Below are 21,193 nucleotides of genomic sequence, written 5' to 3' on the forward strand. Positions count from 1 at the left end.
GCTGAGATCACTGCGGCACCTGCAAAACAAAAGAAAGAGAGAGACATGAGGTGGGCATGACGCAAAACTGAGAGACACGTGGCAATATGGAAACAAAGCAACGCGCTCTCACAGACACAAACACACGAATGACACGAGCACATATCGCCAGAGACAACGGCAACATGCGCTCATGCCAAACGACAGACAAGATGGGACATTTGTGCAGGGTTTCGGCCACATATAAACAGTCAAGACCGAACCTATCACAACATGACAACGCAACCTGGACGCGCAGTGCAAGGCGAGTGCCACGCAAATGTGTGATTGTCACGACAGACAAAAACAAAACAATTGACACGAGTACATGCTGCAAGAATATAAGAGTAGTGCACTCATGCCATTAACCAACAAGACAAGAGATTGCTTGAGAGCGTCAAAAGGACGAGCCATGCATACTCACATAGACTAGACAAGACACAAAAAAAATGTCAGAGCTCAGCCACAAAGACAACAAAATACAATCATCAAGTGGCTGAACTCTGTCATTTGCAGCAAGAGTTTACATTCTAGCACACGATACACAGATACGTTCGAACTAGTGAACACTCATGCACAGACACACACATGGACACAATGCCAACACCATTGGTCTGCCTATTTGTGTCTATTCTTAAAAGGGTGTTTTATTTAGCATAAATGTTGAAGCCAAGAGTGCCTGGCTGCCATGGCAACCACATTAAACTGAGATCCCCTTCAGTCTTCATTCAGTCTTTCTCTTATAAGGGGAACAGGGACAATACATGGCATTATTCCCACTGTAATCGCACAACACTTCAATCAATGGCCATTAAAGCTTTTGGATTACATACGTGAACAAAGATTTCAGCAACATTCCTCGATCACTGCTATTAGAAAGTGGCTATTAGAAACAATGGCATAACGATCCCTTCTGTATCTACAAGCGGTGTGTTGAGTGGGACATAATGAGTGGTGAGACATCAGGAAATGGATTGAACCATGGATTGAATGAAATTCATGGTGTTTCAAAGATCAGCATGTATTGGAAGAATGTTGAATGTGTGGGAACTATATAGGGCCTATATGGGCACTCATTTGTGCTCCTCCTATAATATTATATGTTGTACTTTATGTGCTACAATTAAGTTTTTTATAGTTTTCTATAGGTCTCCATAAACTGTGGAGTTGCCATATTGTCCTAAAGGGACTCTTATTTATTATATAGCCCAATTCAGACTCAATTGTGCTCCTTCTAGGACAGTATATGCTGTATCACCTATTGATTCTTTTAGGTGTCCATAAAGGATTTAGTTTCCATAGTGTCCTATAGGGATTCTTACTATAGGTTCTTATTGAATCCCATTTGAACTCATATGTGCTCTAGCTTAAAAAGCATATGCTGTACTTTATGTGTGATCATTGAGTGCACATATAGATTTCTATATGAGACCACTAGGGACACCAAAGAAGTTATTGTTGGTGAGTTGTCAAAGCTAACCTATCTTGCTGTTTACATTCAATATAAACATAATATTCAAAATAACTAGATAACAGCTTGAGCTTCCCTTTTGCTTGTGCAATGGGTGGGGTATGTGACATTTGCACCGCAGCAGTGTATTAAGGGCGGGTTTTAGGGCAACACTGCAGAGTTATTGGCCCGATGGTGGAAACGCAGGCCGATTTTTGTTTTGCGGCTTGAGGTCTGAGGCTAGCCCTGGCTCGCATTGGCCCGATAGTGGAAAAGCAGCTACTGGATCCCATTGGGACTCTATGTGCTCTAGCTAGAACAGCATATGCTATACCGGATTTGTTCATTAAGCGCACTTATAGATTTCTATAGGTTTAAATACACTTTGGAGTTTCCATAGCATCAATTAGGGACTCTTAAGTTCTTATAGAGTCCAATTCAGATGCATATGTGCTCTTTCTAGAACAGTATATGCTCTATCACCTATAGGATATTTTAGGTGCCCTGAAAGAATTGAGATTCTATAGTTTCCTTTTGTGTTCCAAAGGGACTTTTACTGTAGGTTTTTATTAAATCCAATTGGGACTCATACATGCTCTAGCTAGAACAGCATATGTTGTACTGTATGAGTGATCATTGAGTGCTCTTATAGATTTTTATAGGTTTAAATAAACTGTGCAGTTTCCATAGCATCCTATAGGGACTCTGTAGGTTCTAATTGAATCCAATTTGCACTCATTCAGTACAGAATGTGTTCCTGCTAGAGTGGTTTATGCTGTACTGTATGTGTGATCATTTTGTGCTTGAAGGCTCTCTTATAGGTTTTAATAGGTATTTGTAAACTGTGGAGTTTCCAACGGAGCCTATATAATCTCTAATAAGATTCCCATTGTGACTCATATGTGTTTCTGCTGGAGTGGTAAATGCCGTACTGCATGTACAATCATTGAATGCTTAAAGACTATGTTATGTAGGTCTTCATAATCCTCTGTACCCCTATTATTGTATGTATTTATGAAGTGTTGAGTGGGATGTAATGAAAAGGTGAGATGTTTGAAAATGCATCTTAATCACTGTAAACTTGAAAAAAAAAAACATGATGTTGCAATTTTGGCCATGCATTTATAGTGTGTTGGCTGTAATGTGTTTGAGTTGGGTGAGGGATCAGGGCAGGTGTGTAGGGGGAGAGATCGGGGTCAGGGGGGCAAGATGCTCCTCTCTTCATTTGTGGGCGTCGGTTCTCGGGGCATTTGGGAGCGGCAGATCTATTTTATTGATTGACTCCTGTGGCCTCAGCCCACAGATGAAGTGTGAACTTATCTAATGAATTCCCGCATCTTCTCCCCACTCCCCCAACTTAATTAACTCTGCCTGTGTGTGTTTTTGTAAGTCAGTGAGTGTGTTTGAGTGATCTGTCCACTCTAAGCTCATTTCTTTCTCTTATTTGTTGTTTTTTCTCTTTCTGCTCATTTGTCAACAATGGTTCCTTCTTGTCCACAACCAGCATCTGCTTGTCTCTGGCCACAGTTTGCATCCTATACCTCTATGCAATCCAGCTTACACTCAAGTGTTTTTCTTAGAACACCACGCATGAAATGTCCCAGCTACCTGAAAGAAACAGTACCACAGAAATAAGTGTTTTGAAATATACAAGTCTTTGTGCCAGCTTTAGACTCTGTACATAGCAAAGAAGAAACTGATTGTGGCCTTCACTTGTTTAATTAGAAAACAAGGGGCGTATCTCTGACAATTCCTTGAGTTTAGAGTGGGACTACCTGTTTTTTTGACCAACGGAAGTCGGTAGGAAATGTTTGGGAAACTTGTTTGGAAATAGTAATTCATTTTGCAGTTCTGTTTTTGAGACTTTAGTGGTGCTGACATCACTAACAGCAGCTTTATTATTGGTTGCGTTTTGTGATGTTATGTCTAAACTATGTGCAGTCCTTTTTTGGAGACTTTTTTACTATTTTTAATAAGAGAGTAGAGAGATTGCATCTCCCGCACGGGCACCAAGGCTCAATGCCTGTAGTATGTGTGATAACCACTAAGCCACGGCATGACAATATGCAGGTGTCTTACGGTACATTGTTATCTAAATAAATTCACATTTATGTATACTTGCACACACACACACACACACACACACACACACACACACACACACACACACACACACACACACACACACACACACAGTGAACAGTGGTGAGTTAGTCTTAGCATATGATTGTTTTTAAAACTCTAGGTCAGAGAGGTCAATTGTATGATGGTTGCAGCCGTTAACACACTCTTTCTCTCCCGCACACATACACATGTGCTTACACACACCTCTCTGAATTGTGTGTAATCTGCTGGTTTAAGTGGAATGTTGCCCTGTGGCAACTGAGTTAAACCCTTCACACTTACACACATACCGTGACCAGATATTCATGAACACACATTTCTTAAAAAATCTAGTTGCTGCTACACATGGTCTTTGAATGAGAAACATTGTTTCATACAAAACACATTAATAAAACAGAGAAAATTATTATTATGTATGTACATTTATAATGCTAGAGATGGACACAATCTCCCTTTCTCTTTCACTCTCTCCCTCAACTTCCTCTCATTTCTACATCTTCCACATCCTTTTGTTCCATTTCACAATTACTTCTTTTGGCACCTCAGCATACACAGGTTTCTTTGTTTGCTCTGTAGTTGTCATTTTTGAGGCACTGTACTGAAATGTACAGCCAAATTCTTAATTTTTATTGGCATACCTGCGTGTTTGTTTTTCTAGTTTTTTAAGGTGATTTGACTTAAATTGTTTGTCAAGTCAACTTTATTTCTATAGTGTTTTTCACAATACATATTGTTCTAAAGCAGCTTTACCGAAAATCATGCCTAAATGTGAGCAAGCCAAAGGGTAGATGAAAAAAAAAAAATGAAAAAAATCCACAAGATGTTAAATAGTGGAGGGAGGAAAACCTAGAGAGGAACCAGACTCAGCTGTGCCATTTCAATTAATGTATATATGCCAAATATGATCTAGTTACATACAGTAGTACTGTATGTGTAACCCATAAAGTCAAGTCAAATTTGACTAGTTGTGACGTCAACCTCCCCATCATCCTTTATGTTAATAGTCAAAAATCTGGTAATGCGAGACTACTCCGCAAAATATCAGAAACTTCTAATCTGTCTATTTGAACAGCAGTGATATTCTAGCAATAAAACAATAACATCAGCATGCTTGTTCATGCAAATGTTATAGTAACAGGAGTAGGTTTGAATTATGGTGACTCTTCTTGAATGACCTTCTTGTGAACTCAAGAGGTTGTGCAAACTGAATAAATGAAAGGGATCTTTCTAGGGTCACTGTTTCATATGTCTCTCTCTCTCTCTCTCTCTCTCTCTCTCTCTCTCTCACACACACACACACACACACACACACACACACACACACACACACACACACACAGTCATGCTGGTACAGTACTGTATGTCTCTTTCTCTCTGGAAATGAGCCAAATCCTCCACTAAAACTCAAAGTTGATGAAGTTACTCTGCCTGTCATCGGATGGTCCTCAGATGAATGGAGAGTAATAGTGTGTGTGCGTGTGTCAAGGGATAGAGTTTATAACACTCCTTATGTTTCATCCCCTCAAATTCTCTTAATTTCTCTGTCTATTCTGTACTGAGAAAACACAATACAAGCTTCAGAGCTCAGCTGTGTGTGCGAAAGAGTGTAAATTCATATTTTCTGGAAGCTTGCTGTGTAAAGTATGGCAGGTTGTGGGCTGGTCTTGCAGTGCCGTAACCAAAGCAGTTTGCTGGCTGGGCTGTCATTCACGCAGCTTTGAGGCTTGCGCTGATCCGCCAGCTCCACTGACAGCTGTTTTCAAAGGCTCCTCTCCTTTAGGCTGTCAGTTTTGTCTAAACAAGCTTCTCTGTCTCCCTTGTTTTTTTGTGTCTTGACACTTTTTTAACATTGTTCTTACAGTCCTTACATCCTAGCAATCTTCCTTGTCTTTTGACAGGAGAAGTATGTGCGTCAGTGTGTGTATGGGTAATTTGTAACAATGTATTTGTTACTCTTTATTGCCCCTGTCTGAAATTGACAGGAATGGTGAATAGGGAGGTAAACATTCATTTGACATTTTGTTGTTATTCTTTTAGTTTTTAACTGTTTAAAGAGATTGGACTGCAAGGCTTAAATTTGTTTTCTCGTTTTGATGGTTTATTTATCATTTGGTGTTTTGCCTTAAAGAAACCATGAAATAGAAATTGGAGTTTGGGGTTTCTAGTACATGTCTGTTAGCTTTGAGGCTATCATTCTGCTAGTGTGCTCCTAAAAGTTGAGCAGAAATACGCATTCAAAATTTACAGTATTTCTCTTCCAAGAAAACGGACCAAAAATATTGATGACTCATCTTGCACTCTACAGACTTTTGTCCAATTAAATGCCCTCCGAAATGAGAATGCCCCTCCTCCTAAAAAGTGAGGAGCCCTTCGATGTGCCCCACCCACATTTTCTGTTTCATTATGAAATGTCTAATAAATAAATAAATAAATAAATGTGCTGGTCAAGTGATTTCATAGGGTCTTTAAAAATTGGGCTTTTCTGAAGTCCATGAAAAGATGAAGTAGAGCACACAAAATACACATGCTCTCACACACACACACATTAGTCTGGGCCTAAAACTCACAAGATAGTGGCCAAATTCCAATCTTGTAATGTGTGTGTCTACAGTATTCTTTAATGTGTGTTTTTAAGAATTAATTAACACTCCTCCCTTTCTCTCAGGTACAGAAGTTACAGGTTCTAACATCTCAGACAGTCGCAGTGAGCGTTTGGAGCTCCTGGTAAAGCAGGAGGAGGCCGCAGCAGGCGACGGGGGCTTTCTGCCTAGGGAACGGGACGAGGGCACAGTCCAGGAGAGAGGGAGCTCAGTGGCTAACCTGCGTGCTGCCCTCATGAGCAAGAACAGCTTGCTGTCTCTGGGAGCGGAAATGCTTGGAGAGGAGAGCTCGCTTCTGTTTGACTACCTTCCCAAGGGAGGACACACTCTCTCTCGTAAGTTACACTGTGATCTGCTCCTCTTGCTCATAGAATCCTATAGGCACTCTTAGGTTCTTAAAGAGTCCCATTAGGACTTGTATGTGATCCTGCTAGAACAGTTGGCCTATATGCTGTACTTTATGTGCTGTACTTTATGTGCTGTCATTTGCTTCAAGAATTTCCTATAGGTTCATATAGATCTCAATAAAGAATGGAGTTTCCATAGTGTCCTATAGGGACTCTTTGGTTCTTAAAGAGTTCAACTAAGACTCATATGTGCTGCTGCTATGGGAGGTATAGGCTGTACTTGGTGTGGTGCCATTCCATGCTTGAAGAATCTCCTATAGTTTTTTATAGGTCTCTGTAAACAATGGAGTTTCCATAGTATCCTATAGGGAATCTTTGGTTCTTAAAGAGTTCAACTAAAGCTCATATGTGCTGCTGCTTGGGAGGTTTATGTTGTACTTGGTGTGCTGCCATTACGTGCTTGAAGACTCTCCTATAGGTTCTTATAGGTCTCTGTAAACTATGGATTTCCATAGTATCATATAGGGACTTTGAAGTCCTTGTAGAATCCCACTGTGGCTCACATGTGCTCCTTCTAGAATTGTGTACTTTATGTCCTGTCAGTGAGTGATTAAAGACTTTCCTAAATGTTTTTATTGGTCTCCATAAAGAATGGTGTTTCCATAGTGTCCTGTAGGTACTTTTAGGTGCATATAGATTCCCACAGGGCTCATGTGCTTCCACTAAACGGTATATGCTGTACTGTAGGTGTTATCATTGAGTGCTTCAAGATTCTACTATTTGTTTCTATAGGTCTCTATTAACCTCTGTGTCCCTATGGATAGCATGTAGATGTCTTTGTGAGTGCCCATATCCTTATGTAGACTTGCTAAGACCCCTGTGTTTTCTGTAGTCTCTTTTATAAAGTACAGTTTATTGACCTTGCTTCTCAGAGAGCTGTGTTTGGATGTCCTTGGGCATTCATGTAGATGTGTGTCTGTGTGTGCTTAAAACATCTCTGGATGAATGCAAGACAGTGTTTGAATGGACACATGCTGAAGGCAATGTTGACTGTCGAAGTTGAGAATGAACTAGACTTTCTAGACTTTTTTGTGGAAGTGTGCGCGTAGTAACTTATCGCCTCCTAAAATACCTTACAACGCACCAAAATCACTAAAGCTTTGGAATCATCAAACCAATTTCTGCCTACACTCATTTACTTTGTCAAAGTATTGGATATGTGTGGATCTGTGTGTGTAATATGTTATTGTAAGACTATTTCTATTTGAATTTGTGTCTCCTCGCCCTCACTTCTCCTGGCTCTCTCTCCCTCTGTACTGGGTTGGTAATTGTCTCTTTTGTCTGTTTAAGTTCATTCTTTTGAATAGGAGACTTAGAACAACTCTGGGCCACTTTTGCTCTTAAAACCCTTAGGGCAGGCTCAAGAGTGTGTGTTTGCTGAACAACATTAAGTCTTAATAGCCACTCTTGAGGATGAAACACAGTGGCTGTCACTCATGACACAGGAACTTGTCTCTCCCAAACTTCAGCTTAAAGACAAACATAGAGAAGCATTGATCTGATCATCTCACTAATGTACATATCCTGCCTTCCACCAGAACTGCCACAATGCTCCTGTGATCTTTACTTCTGCATTAAAGTCAGCATGAAATGTCTTTTGTGACCTGTTTTACTTCAGCAATGTGACATATATACATGAAAAATCAACTATAAATTGATTTTATCCACAGGGAATTGGCCATAAAAAGGTTCATTGTTTGACAATTGTTTGAAGGGGAGAAGTTTAAAATAGTTTTTTGATGACGAGTGCAAAAAAAGAAATGAAGTTTCAGAGGCGAAGCAAGCTATTATACGTATTTTGATGAAAGTTTACAAAGACCTTATTTTTTCAAACATTTAAATTCTTTGGAATAACGTGAACTAATACATCTTTCACAATAAGACCAGGAACATATAAAATAACATATCAAAGTTAATAGGGTCAATTTAGATTGCATGTTGACTTTAAAGAAAATGTTAAACTGAAATTACATTTCTGTAAGCATTTACTCACCTCCATGTCATTTTAAAAATTTTGAAATAACTTTTTTTATGTGTCACAAAATACTGTCATTCGACTTCACAAGACCTGGTATATTTCACACAAGTTTGCACCATTTTTATGGTACTTTTATGGTGCAGTTTGGTAATTTTGGAGCTTAACAGCCCTCAAACCCAAAGTAAACTTCGGTTTTGACACAAACACTTATCGTCTGGTTACAGTCAAATGGTAGCCTATTAAAGTATACTTCAGTTGACTGTGCATGCGATTGGTGTATGCCCGCTATGACTGCTATGAGATATTTGACTATTTCTCATTAGCAGTTTAGACCCATAAATATGTCTTTATATTCCTTCAGACTGGAGTTACAGAAATGCATGTATCTCCTGACCTCATCATGTACACCCTTTTGACTTGCACATCCACTGTTGTCGTCTCCTGTTGTTCACCAGCGATTACATCTTCCAACAGATCTTCTTTGTGACAGCAATGGCTCAACTGTGAATGTTGACACCTTGTGGACCCATTAATTAGTGCAATTAATTCCAGGAGTATGTGCATCCGGCGCATTCAGAGTATGCATGGTTAGAACAATTGGGCTGATCGCGTTCAGTGCTTGAGCTCACTGCTGATGATAAAATTTGCATCATGTTTCCTGTAAACAGAAACCTAGCATTGACGTCTCATTGAAGTCTACTTTGGGCTTTAGTCCTCATTCACTTTCATTATATGGAAAAGAATGGCCACTATACAGTAGAAGATATGGCATAAGGGCTGTGAGTGATGACTAAAGGATGACTGAATTCTTATTTTTGGGGTGAACTATTCCTTTTAAATGTCCTGTTTTCTGTTTCTGCTCCTCAGATCACAATATTTAGATGTTGAAACGTTCTACATGAAGACACATGTATTGAGCACCAACACTCACAGACACTTGGTAATGTGTAACTTATCAACCAGTTACCATTCGGGGAGGAGCACCCCCCTAAAACAAACAGTGCTTGTTCAGCCGCAACGTGCCCACTCTGACGGATCTCTAGTTGCAATCATTTCCCAAACTTCAAAGTGGATTTGTTTAAGTCTTGGGGAAAGGAATTGATTTGATCGAGCTGAGCGGGTCACAACAGGTCCCCTTGCGTCCTGCAGGCTGCCATGATCAACCCAGATTTTGTGTTACTGGCTGATCCTGGGTCAGGTTTGGCAGTGTGATTTGCTTTAGGTGTGTGTCTGTCTTATCCACTGATCTATACACACTGACAGCAGGCTGACAACCTGTCCTCTCCAATGCCACTGACAGAGTCTCAGGGGACTGTGTGTTTGTGTACTGATACACACATTTGCACTTACTAGGAATCAGTGAGCTGTTACAAAGTAGGAACAATCGACACTCTAAATGCACGATACACACAATATATGATTCAAACAATGTACAATATAGTGCAAATCAATGTCATAAATGTACTTTTATTAAGAGGCGGTATTTATCCTTCAGAATTGACTTTCAGGGACATTTCTTTACCTTTGTAAGGGCTGTCATGAATCAGTTAATTGAAATCGGAACAGCGTTTCAAAACCTATGAGTAGATTTTATGAAATATATCAAATGTTTGATTAATGTTCGATAAAAAAAAAACAACAGGAATATGCCATTTAAATATCTGGGACATTTTTGTCCCCCAAAGTGCATCGGCTCAAAAGGAAAATGCCCAGGATGCCAGATTACTAATCCAGCCCTGGACTGATAGTGTATGCACACACATTTACAAAAGCTTCTGTTGTGGCAGCATTTGATCTGTTGATGTACTTTCAGATTTAGTAAAATGTATGGAAATAGTGATTAGTAATTCATCATGACCCACAACAGAAGTTATCCGAATGTTTGTTTATTTTTCGTCTGAAATGTAATTTAATTGGACCTAATCATGCACCTCCTTTGAAGGTAATACTGTCCTGCAGTTCTGCAAGATATTTGTCTACTGGCAATACAAGGGTCTAAACATCTCTCAAATATCAAGCCTGTTTTGGACATATTCAACAAGCTCCTATATACTATGTCCAGGCTATAGCATATTTCACACAACAAAAGTATCATTAAGGCAGCGTAGTATGACGATTTGTAAAGTTTCCAACAGGAGAGACACCCTATTGATATGGGAGCATCAGAGGGAGTTAACCTCTGATGGCCAACCACCTTGTGGCACGTCTGGTTGCTTTTCTTGATACTAAGTCTGGAATGAGATCTGCTTCATGCTTAAGGGAAATCCAACAGTATGAGAGAAATATTTGCAGATTTGACCTCCAGCCCTGACCTTTCCATTGTCCTGGACAACAGTTGGTGGTTATTAGGCCATAGGTAGAAAATGCCCACTCTACATCCTATTAAATCTGCACCACATTGTTTTTACCTATACTTTTAAGATGTTCCTTTGCAATCAAAAGCACAAATTATAATTGGGTTGATTACCCACAGGAAAGAAAATTCAAAATGAGATCTCTTTATTATCTCAATTGTTTATCCTAGAAAGCAATAAGATTAAATGGAGAGCAAATGGAGAAGTCTTCAGCTTCTCAGATTTTTTGTCCTGTGCAAAAGTACTCTTATACTTGTCTCCTATTAGGACTGGGCAAAAATATAGATTTGCCATTGCATTGTGATCTTCGTTTGAACTACCTAGATATCGATTCTTAAATCCCAAGATTGATCTTTTACTATATGGCAACTCTCTACAATCGTCACTCTGATATGAGATCAAATTCCATGCTGTGTGTGTGACTAAAAATGTCTGTGATTTCTGTCTGGTAAATGTTCTGATTTCACTCACCAGAGATTGAGTAGTATATTGAAGTTCAGCATCCTTTCACTGCATGTCCAAAGACTAGATCCACGCAATCCATTTGTCATTGAATAATGTCTCTTTTAATACCTTTAATCTGTTCTTTACTGTCTGTTGTTGATCCAAAAATAAAATAAATAAACATTGAACATTTAATTCAATTAAGAATAGCATGGATGCAGTAAAGAAGCCATTTGAGTCCTCTCTCATTAGTATTCGTTCATTTACAGACACTCTTTACAGAAATGGCGGTTTTCTTAATGAGACATTAGCGGTTTCTAGCATGTGTTCTACAAATCAATGTTAATACATGTAAAGAGCATAAATAATGCATTAAACAATAAAGATGTGACAAAATATAATATATGCGATACAGTATCACATTTATTGATAGAATACATGGATTTGTGCATATTTAAAAAGCTCAAATGTGACCAAAATGGTGTAAAATAAATACAATGTAAATTAAAAATGTTATATTTATAATGTACAAGAAAAATGGTTCTAAATAGTACCAAATAAGGCTTCTTTGGCTTGTAACAATTGCAGAACCCTATTTGGTGCCAAATAAAACCCTTTTTTAAAGGTTCCATAAAGAACCTTCCATTGAAAGTGCTATTTATAACCTCAGTAGTGCTATAAAGAACATTTTTGATGATCTATATTTCTGCTCCTATAAATATTATAGCTTCAATTATGGTTTTATATTAAATATAAACACAAAAACAAATACATAAATAAAAGTAAGGCATGTGTCAATTAAGCACTTTTATTACTGAGTAGAAATAAACAATTAGGAGTCAGGGTTTCAATATATGGATCACAAATTCAGTCTTTAACACTCACATGCGTAATGGAGAAGCGGAGAGAAGTATCCCCACAGAACACAGCTGGAAGACATGGTGTAGCTGCATTTTAACAGTAAACCTATGACACAAAGTAATTACATTTTTTCAATAATCATAGTGTATAAATGAATGGCAAAAATAGATATAAAAAGGAAAGAGAGATAAAAGACTACTTAAAACTCACATAACCTGATAGCTTAATGGCAGGCATATGCTGTTTTCAAAGTAGACAACTCATACTGCCGGTGGGATGGATACCTGACTGTAAAATTCCAAAATTACCTCCTTTTTTCAGAACATAATGTCAGTATTTTAAACAAAATGACATTTCACCTCTTGAGTTGGTCACACTTGCATGTTCTGGTAGAGATCTATAAAATAAAAAAAAGACAATCTTATGGCTAGAAAACCACCAGTTACAGAAAGTTTTACTTTGTAAAGGTTAAAATGTAAATCGCTTAATATAGACTTGCTCAACATTTTGCAAAAACTTACCCATGTCCTGTGCTGTCTTTATCAATTAGTGACAAAATTGTCTGTTGTCTGATAACAGTCATAGCTTCATTCATTCTGTGATTCCTATGTAGGGGTTATTATAAGCACTAAAGTCGGTCCATCAGTCTCATACCCTGCAGAAAGAAAAACAGATGTCATGAGCTCTAGGTTGAATTCCCTTCAAGGTTATTCAATATATTTGCAAAATATAACTGGATGCAGGTTTTTTTGGACTATGTGGCTAAATTTCTAAATCTAAAGGTTAAGAAGCTCTGAGTAAAATAATTTATAATTATTGAATGCCTAGAGGATAATATTGCAACAAGAAAAGTAATTTTGCGCAATTAGTCATTTTAATGCTTAAAATAGTAACAGCTGGTGGAAAGTTTTGCCATACAGCTTACTGTATATTCGTCTTGAATTTTCTTGATGTAAATGAGCTGAGAAAATGTGATCTCCCCAACACAAACAGCCATAGCGGTTACAAAAGTGTTAAAAATCATGACTTTGGCCAACCTCTTGCTCCTAAACATAACATTTACGATAAACTGTGATCTTTAAATTCACCACAGATTCACTTTTGTGAAGCAAAAGAAAAATAAATGCTCACTCCCATTTTACTGCGCCAATGGGATTGCGCCAATGGGATTCCTGATAACTTTCCTGCTAAAACTAGCCTACTAATGGTTAAATAGTTTACCTGTGGAGAGTGTTGACAGTCTGTGAAATTGGTCGGTTGAGCTGCCAGGACTCCAGTGCTATGAGTGAACCAATGACGCGCTGGCATTGAAAGTATTTATTTACAGTTACATTCAAAAACCAAAAGAGTGGGAATAAAGAACTCCTAATGCCCAATGCAAAGAGCTGGTCACCTGTATAATTGACAGCATAAGCTGGGAGAGAATTTCTTTCATACGAAAGCAAAATGGACATTGTAACTGTAATATACAGTATTCATTTGAATCAAAATCAAATCAAATTGAAATCGAGAGCTTGTGAATTGGAATTGAATAAACTTGGGAAATATGTATAAATAACCATCCATATCTCCTATAGAGATGAAAAGAGCTGTGCTATGATTTGCCAAAATAACAAAGTTTCAAAATTCTTACTTTTTAGTATGAACGCTAGTTACGTATGTAACTGTGCTTCTGTGAATTCCGCATGACCGCCAGAGGTGGTGCTATGTACTAGTGGATTATTGCAGTGCCAGCAAGATAGGAAAAAACGGACTGGGCCTAAGGACTACCCCAGAATCCTCCGGCAACCAACGTAGACAAAACTTGCTAACAGACAACGCATGCAGCTCACTTGCTCGTTTAGCGGCCACAATAGCCAACAGAAAAAAAAAACATTTTATGGACAACCATTTAAGCTCAGCATTGTGCAGAGGCTCAAATGGGGATAAGCATAGGAATGAAGGCACGAGCTGTAAATCCCATACGAGAAAAAGGGTATTCCAGGCTGGTCTTAAGCGTCTTGCACCTTTCAGAAAACTGCATACGAGCCTATGAGATCTGAGAGAAAAACCACCAACTGGGACATGATAGGCAGAAATGGCAGCTGTATATACTTTCAATGTGGAGGCTGCCTTGCCTTTATCCAAAAGATGCTGAAGGAAGCTCAAAATTGTCAGCACCTCACATCTTGCAGGATCAATTTCCCTCTCCCTGCACCATGTGGAAAAAAGGTTCCAATGCATTGCATAGAGCTGCTGTGTGGAAGTAGCCCTAGCACTAGAAACAGTCTTAATGACCAGATTGGACCCAGAGGCCAAACCTAAAGCTGCAGGTGTGCTGTGTCTGGGTGCCAGATTCAGCTGTCCATCTGGGAGAGAAGATCCCTGAGGGGAAGTTGCCATGGACTGCCTGCTAAAAGCTTAAGCAGCAGAGGGAAGCAAGGCCTGTCTGCCACCATGGTGCCACAAGGAACACTCTATGATTGTACAGAAAGACCTTGTGCAATGTATCCCACAACAGTGGAATAGGAGGAAACGCATAAAGCAGGTGGTTCAGCCATTCTTGAGACAGTGCATCCTGACCAAAGGGGCTGGATGCCTCTGTCTTTGCAAGCCACAAGCGACAATGAGTGGTTGACTCTGACTTGAAAATATTCAACTCTGCCTCAACAAACCTCTGTCAAATTCCCTGCACAACCTCCGGATGGAGCCTCTACTCACCCAGGTGAATCTGGCCCCCGGAAAGTGCATCTGCTACCTGGTTGGTTGACCCCGGAAGATGAACCACTCACAAAGACACAAGTTGGAGCAGACACATTGTAAGGATCTTGTGAGTGAGTTGTAGGGACTTACGGGACTTTGTGCCACCTTGATGGTTCACTGTTGAGGTGTTGTCGGACACATGACGCTCCTCTAGGACTGGCATGAATTACTGCAGGGCCAGGTAAACTGCACGCAGCTCCAATAGATTGATATGGTCTGTGGGCTGAGCTGGTGTCCAACGGCTGCAGATGCCCCTCTGGTTCCGTGTTGCTCCCCACCCTGTAAGGGAACCGCATTAGGTGAGAGATTACAAACAGATGATGCCGATATCTGAGGGGTCAAATGTAAACTGTTCTTCCACCTCTGGACCGATCTGAGGCGGAGTAAACCCAGTGGAATCACTGACATAGCAGCAGTCAACATGCCTATAAATTGTAGCAGCACCCCATACTACAAGGACACACCGGGGCAGAAACGAGTTAGTAGTTGTAAGATTTTGGTCACCCACATCTGTGAAAGGGTGGCAGACATTGCACAAGAATCCAGCATCATTCCTACAAATGTAATGTATTGTGTCGGAACCAGAAAACTCTTTGACTTGTTCACCAAGAGGCCCAGCTTCCACACATGTTCCAGAAGAGACTGGAGTCGTGCACAGCCTGCTGACTTGCGGGGGCACAAAGGAGTCAGTCACCCAAGTAAGGAAGGATTCAAATTCCCAGGACCACAGAGGAGACAGCATAGCATTCATGCATCTGGTGAAGACATGAGGAGCCAGAGACAGACCAAATGGAAGAACCTTGAACTGGTAGGCCTGGTTTTAAAAACTGAATTGCAAAAATGTTCTTTGACGAACAGCAATTGGAACATGAAAATATGCATCCTTGAGGTCGACACTCTCAAACTAGTCTTCCCTCATCACAGACCGAAGAACATCGGCTGTGCATAATATTCGAAAGGGGAGGGTTTTTATAAACAAATTCAGACACCCCAACTTGAGAACCGAGGGAACTTGGGAAACCACCATCCTTGAATAAAACCTGTCTCTCTGCACGATGGGGTGAACCTTTTCTATGGCTCCCTTCTCCATAAGCAAATACATTTCCTGAGAGAGAGCTATTGAACGAACCACATCCCTGACCACCATAGGAATGATTCTCGAAAACTTGGGGGGCTGGTGTCGGAATTGAAGTGTATACCCCTTGCTCGTGGTAGTCAAGACCCAGGGGTCTGATGTTATGTCTCTCCAGTATTCGAGCTGTTGCTTCGAAAAATTACAGACCGCTGGCCAAGCACCTCAGGCCTTATGGTTTCGGTTTCATTGGCAGTGGGGGGGCACTGGTGTGGTCCTCCCACCGATTATCGATAAGGTGGCCAAAAGCCCCTAGCATCCTCGACAAAATGAGACCTTTGTGAGGAAAACAAAGGAACTGAAACTGCTAGTTAGGGGGTTGACGGGAACATTGTTCTGGCATTGCATAGGATTACGCTGCAACTGTGTCAGCTGATGAGAAGCCTCTGACAACTTCACTCTCCTTTCCAGCAGTTCCAGATGTTCGGTCCAAAGAGGTGACCAGGAACAAGTGGGAGGTCCCTTAAGGTATGTTTGCTGTCCTCAGGCAGCCTTGCTTGGGCAAGCCACACTTGACAACGTGCTTACAGAAGTGCCCAGCTAATGGGTCACATGACCTATGGCCAGCAGAGCTGTCTGCAGGAATTGAGGAACAGAGGGGTCAACGTTAGCTGACCCCAATGTATTAGAAGTGGCAAGGAGTTCTCTTTTTTAAGGAGCGAATCTGTGCGCCTGCATCTTTGCACTGGGACAGCATACACTGCCTTGCAATGCCTTGTCAGGTGACACCACCAAGGCTGCAACAGGTTGTTAAATTTCAGTCATTTGACCCATGCCGATAGAACTGCCTCGACCATGGACACTAAGGTACGAGCTCTCTTTGACCATTGCTTAGGTGCACAAGATCCAGTGAGCCCATTAGAAAATTGCACCACAAAGGACTGGGTGGGTTGAACAGGTGTTTTATTAAACCCTAGTTGAGCAGATACAAATACAGATAATGGCTTCGCTGCACACCCCAAGTCGTCGGGGAGGAGAACATTCGAACATAGCTTATAGGACGGTGTAAAACCGGTGGCGATTGAGCTCTGAGTTATCTATAACTCTGCATAAAATTGAATGGCATCTACTCTAATATACATTTTTTGTTTCTATGTCTCAACCTTGGGATTCATATCACCAAGTTATCAGAGCCAGACAGATCCAACTCCATTCCTGCTTGGTGTCGGACTCCACTGCTACGTGTCGCTGAAAGATGACGACAAACTACAGCCAGTGCCAACCAGACATCACTTTTGACTTCAGAGGATGTATTGCTGCCAACTGCAACTGTAAGACATGGGATACTTCATTTTCCACTGTATGAACCTTGGACTTAGGATGGACCCCACTGAACCTCACCGAAATGACCTGCAGGTTTTCTAAATTCAGCAGCCACTGGCAAAACTTTAATTCTGGCTCTGCGACTTTATCTCATAGAAAGAAACACTGAACATAAATATGAAATAAAGAAAAAAAGAGACATAACAGAAGACAAAGCAGAAACAATGCAAAATAGCAGCAAATATACAGATTTGTTTCAGTTTTTAGTAAAACATTCATCAAGGCACAAATACAGAAGTGATATATAAGTGGTCTACTGTGTATTTGTTGGACTTACCTCATTGGGTGAGGCCTCATTAATCTCTGACTGCATCACCTTTGTCTATTGATGACTACACTCTTGAAATGGAATACATAGACTATCATTTAATTTCCAACAAAAGCCTTCATCAGCCAACTAACAAAGGACAATGCACCAATGTCAACTTCTGCAATTAATTCTGGCTGGACTTCAAAGAAATAAATAATTAATATATATTTTTTATTATTATTTAAAAAAAAACACAATGGACAAAAACACAATGGACCTTAACACTTCCTTAATTTACAAATTTAAAACCATGATTTGCACTGCACATAAATAACTAATATTGGCATTATAGTCATGCTGTTTAGCCAGAGGGGAACAGTGAGCCTGGTTTCGCCCAAGGTTATTGTTCTCCATTATCCAACATATTATGGAGTATTGTGTTCCTAGTCACAGTCACCTTCAACTGCTCACTGGGGTTCTAAAGACAATTATTATTTAATTATTTAATTTTTATACACAATTTACAATCATATTTAATCAAACTACACAATTATCACTCTTATAACATTATAGATATTACAGTTTCATCTTTTTTGTTAATGCATGATTTTCTGTAAAGATGCTTTGAAACAATGTGTGTTTTGCGAAAAGCGCTATACAAATACAAATGACTTGACTTGAGCCATATCAACCTTGTTATGCATACCTTCATATAGAACCAAGTCTACAAATTGAATAGAGCTGTAACACACTCGAGACATAAAACACTATGATGTACTGGCCGAAAGGATAATCAAATTCCCCCGGATAGGTCCAAAAGGCAATTAAAATCAGGCAGAAAAAACTCCCACAGAAACAAAGGGAACTTAAATCATTCAGAAGAGAGGAGAAAAAACATAACAAAACAAAAAAAATGATGGAAAGAATGTCTACTACTCCAATAAATGACCACTGGATTGCACCGAGGGGCAGGGAGAATCACCACAATAAACCAGATAGAGATGTCAAATGTTTGCGGGGAACCACAACTATAAACGCGGTAAACACCAGCAACAAGATAGCACAGAGAGGCACATAGTGTTACCGACAACACAAAATAGACAATAAAAATTAAACTCACAGAAACGATGAACAAATCAGTAAGCTGCACCTGACAGCCCGAACAGTACACAAAGAGAAATGACCTATCTCAGAATAGCGAGGAAGTGAAAGAGGTAGAGAGCTGAGCTACAGCGATGTACTGTATATCCTTCAGGGTTCACCACTTGACTTTTGTGATATATTATCTTGACCTATATTTTTGGCACTGCGATAATCCACTAGTGCTTAGCACTCCCTCTGGGTGTCTGGAGGAATGAAACCGAACACAAACATTTCTCAAACATATGATTTTATATCAGTTTTAGCTCAATACTCTTACTATATGTCAACAATTTTGCACTATTTGTATTTTTCCTAATAAATTGTTGGAGAAATATCTATGGCAAAACATAAATGTGAGCTCCATTAAATTTTTTTAACTTTGAAAGAGCAACCTCTGAGCAAATAAAAAAAAAAGATCTGGGTAAGTTTTGCCATTGCCAAATATAAAATATCATCCATCCATCCATCCATCGTCAACCGCTTATCCTGTGTACAGGGTCGCGGGGGGCTGGAGCCTATCCCAGCTAACATTGGGCGAAAGGCGGGGGACACCCTGGACAGGTCGCCAGTCAATATAAAATATATCATATAAAATGATATGCTTCACATTTCTGCCTTGAAACCCTCCAACAATTGGCACCATTAACTTCCATTGTAAGTGTCTCACTGTAACCTCTATTTTTGCTTTTTTTAAAGAAAAGGAGGGACAGGGGTATGGGTAGCTCAGCAAGTAAAGTAAAGTCACTGACTACCACACCTGGAGTTGCAAGTTCAAATCCAGGGCATGCTGATTGACTCCAGTCAGGCTTCCTAAGTAACCAATTGTCCTGGTTGCTAGTGTGAGTAGTCATGCACGGAATGATGGTCTCAGACGCGGAGGCAACTGAGATTCGTCCTCCACCACCCAGATTGATGCGAGTCACTACGCCACCACGAGGACTTAGAGCACATTGGGAATTGGGCATTCCAAATTGGGTAGAAAAGGGGGACGAATTGAAATTATTTTATGTCAACATTATGCCACAAATGATTTTGATTTTTTGTGAAATTTCTAGTGAACCACAGGTTAATTTTCAGTTACCATTAATTTATGTAGAACATTTTCAATCAAAGGTCAGCCATCGTTGAGTCTTGGGTCCAGAATAAAACAAATGGCTACATGTTATGCACTGTAGACTAGAGGAAAAAGAAATTGTGCTGATAGGGGGATTTTGTGTGTGTGTGTTGGATGGGTGTGGATAGTGTAGGAGAGGAGAATTCCAAGAATCTGGTCATGGTTGTGCTTTACTGTGGCGTGTGCATCTGTCCACTTAACGCTTAACCAACCACTCCGGCATCTTCCCAACAACAGTACTCCACAAAAAATATTTTATTCTGAAAAAAAAGAAAGAAAAAAGAATGAGCCTACATTCATAATCACATACACAGACACATTTACTTAGCTATGTAAATGAAGGATGACATGCTGTACCATTTATAAAACTAATTACAACCACTATTGAATAACCATAAACCTATCTCTAATAGAAAATTATTATGAATCGATTTTGAGGATGTCCCTAATGGGAGGTTTTGTCAGATTTACCTTCTTGGGGGCAAATTTGTGCCTATGTACACAGACAACAGTGTTAAAGCAGCTCAGACTCACATTCTGTATAGTCAGAATTGATATTAACATGCAAACTTTGAATATAAAACTATGGATTTATAATCTCTGGATATGACAAAGCTGTTAAATCCTGCAGTAAATTGTCATTCAAAACAAACCATTTGTCAGAAGCCAAATGAAGACCTCGCATTTGTCTCCCAGCTGGTGTAAATATGTATCAACTCTCTTAACCTTTCCAAGATCACACTCGGGGTGTTCTATTTGTGGTTAATAGATGTGTGTATCCTGTTTGATCCTTTGCACAGATTCTGGCAAGTAGCCTGATGTGGTTTTAAAATGAGGAGAACTTCAGCCATCATTTAAAAGCTTTCCTATTTCTTTATCTCTCTCAGTCACACACACACATACACACACACACACACACACACACACACACACAGCCATCACTTGTGTGTGCATGTGGGTGGATAGAGAGGAGCTCAAAAAGAGAGCGAGAGAAGCCAAGCCCTAACCCCACTCCGGCTCCATTACACTGTTTCTTCATATCTTCCCTCCTCTTCCTCTCTGGTTATAAATGAAGTGGCTTTGTGTGCCCCTTGCCCCTCTCCTCCTCTTCCTCTTCCTCCTCCTCTCTCTCTGCTGCTGTGTGGAAGATGGCCGCTGGTCTGATAGTAGGTGGGTGAGACTAGTTTCCTGTGCTCCTCAGGGCCTCGTTGCTCCAATGGCAGCGGCAGCTTCCACCATCCAGGGGCCCTGTT

The 21,193-nt window shown here is 40.0% G+C and overlaps 1 protein-coding gene across 2 annotated transcripts in view; it reads left to right on the forward strand.

The window, feature by feature from the left end:
• zbtb46 (zinc finger and BTB domain containing 46) overlaps positions 1-21,193 on the forward strand; it is a 118,204-nt gene that overhangs the window by 71,555 nt on the left and 25,456 nt on the right. Inside the window, exon 3 of one of the 2 annotated variants that reach the window (XM_052090716.1) lies at positions 6,258-6,527. In XM_052090716.1, coding sequence (XP_051946676.1) covers positions 6,258-6,527 — 270 coding nt within the window. The remainder of the gene's footprint in view (positions 1-6,257; positions 6,528-21,193) is intronic. The other variant, XM_052090717.1, reaches the window with a different exon arrangement.

The sequence above is a fragment of the Xyrauchen texanus genome, chromosome 25, assembly GCF_025860055.1.
Source record: "Xyrauchen texanus isolate HMW12.3.18 chromosome 25, RBS_HiC_50CHRs, whole genome shotgun sequence".
NCBI lineage: Eukaryota > Metazoa > Chordata > Actinopteri > Cypriniformes > Catostomidae > Xyrauchen > Xyrauchen texanus.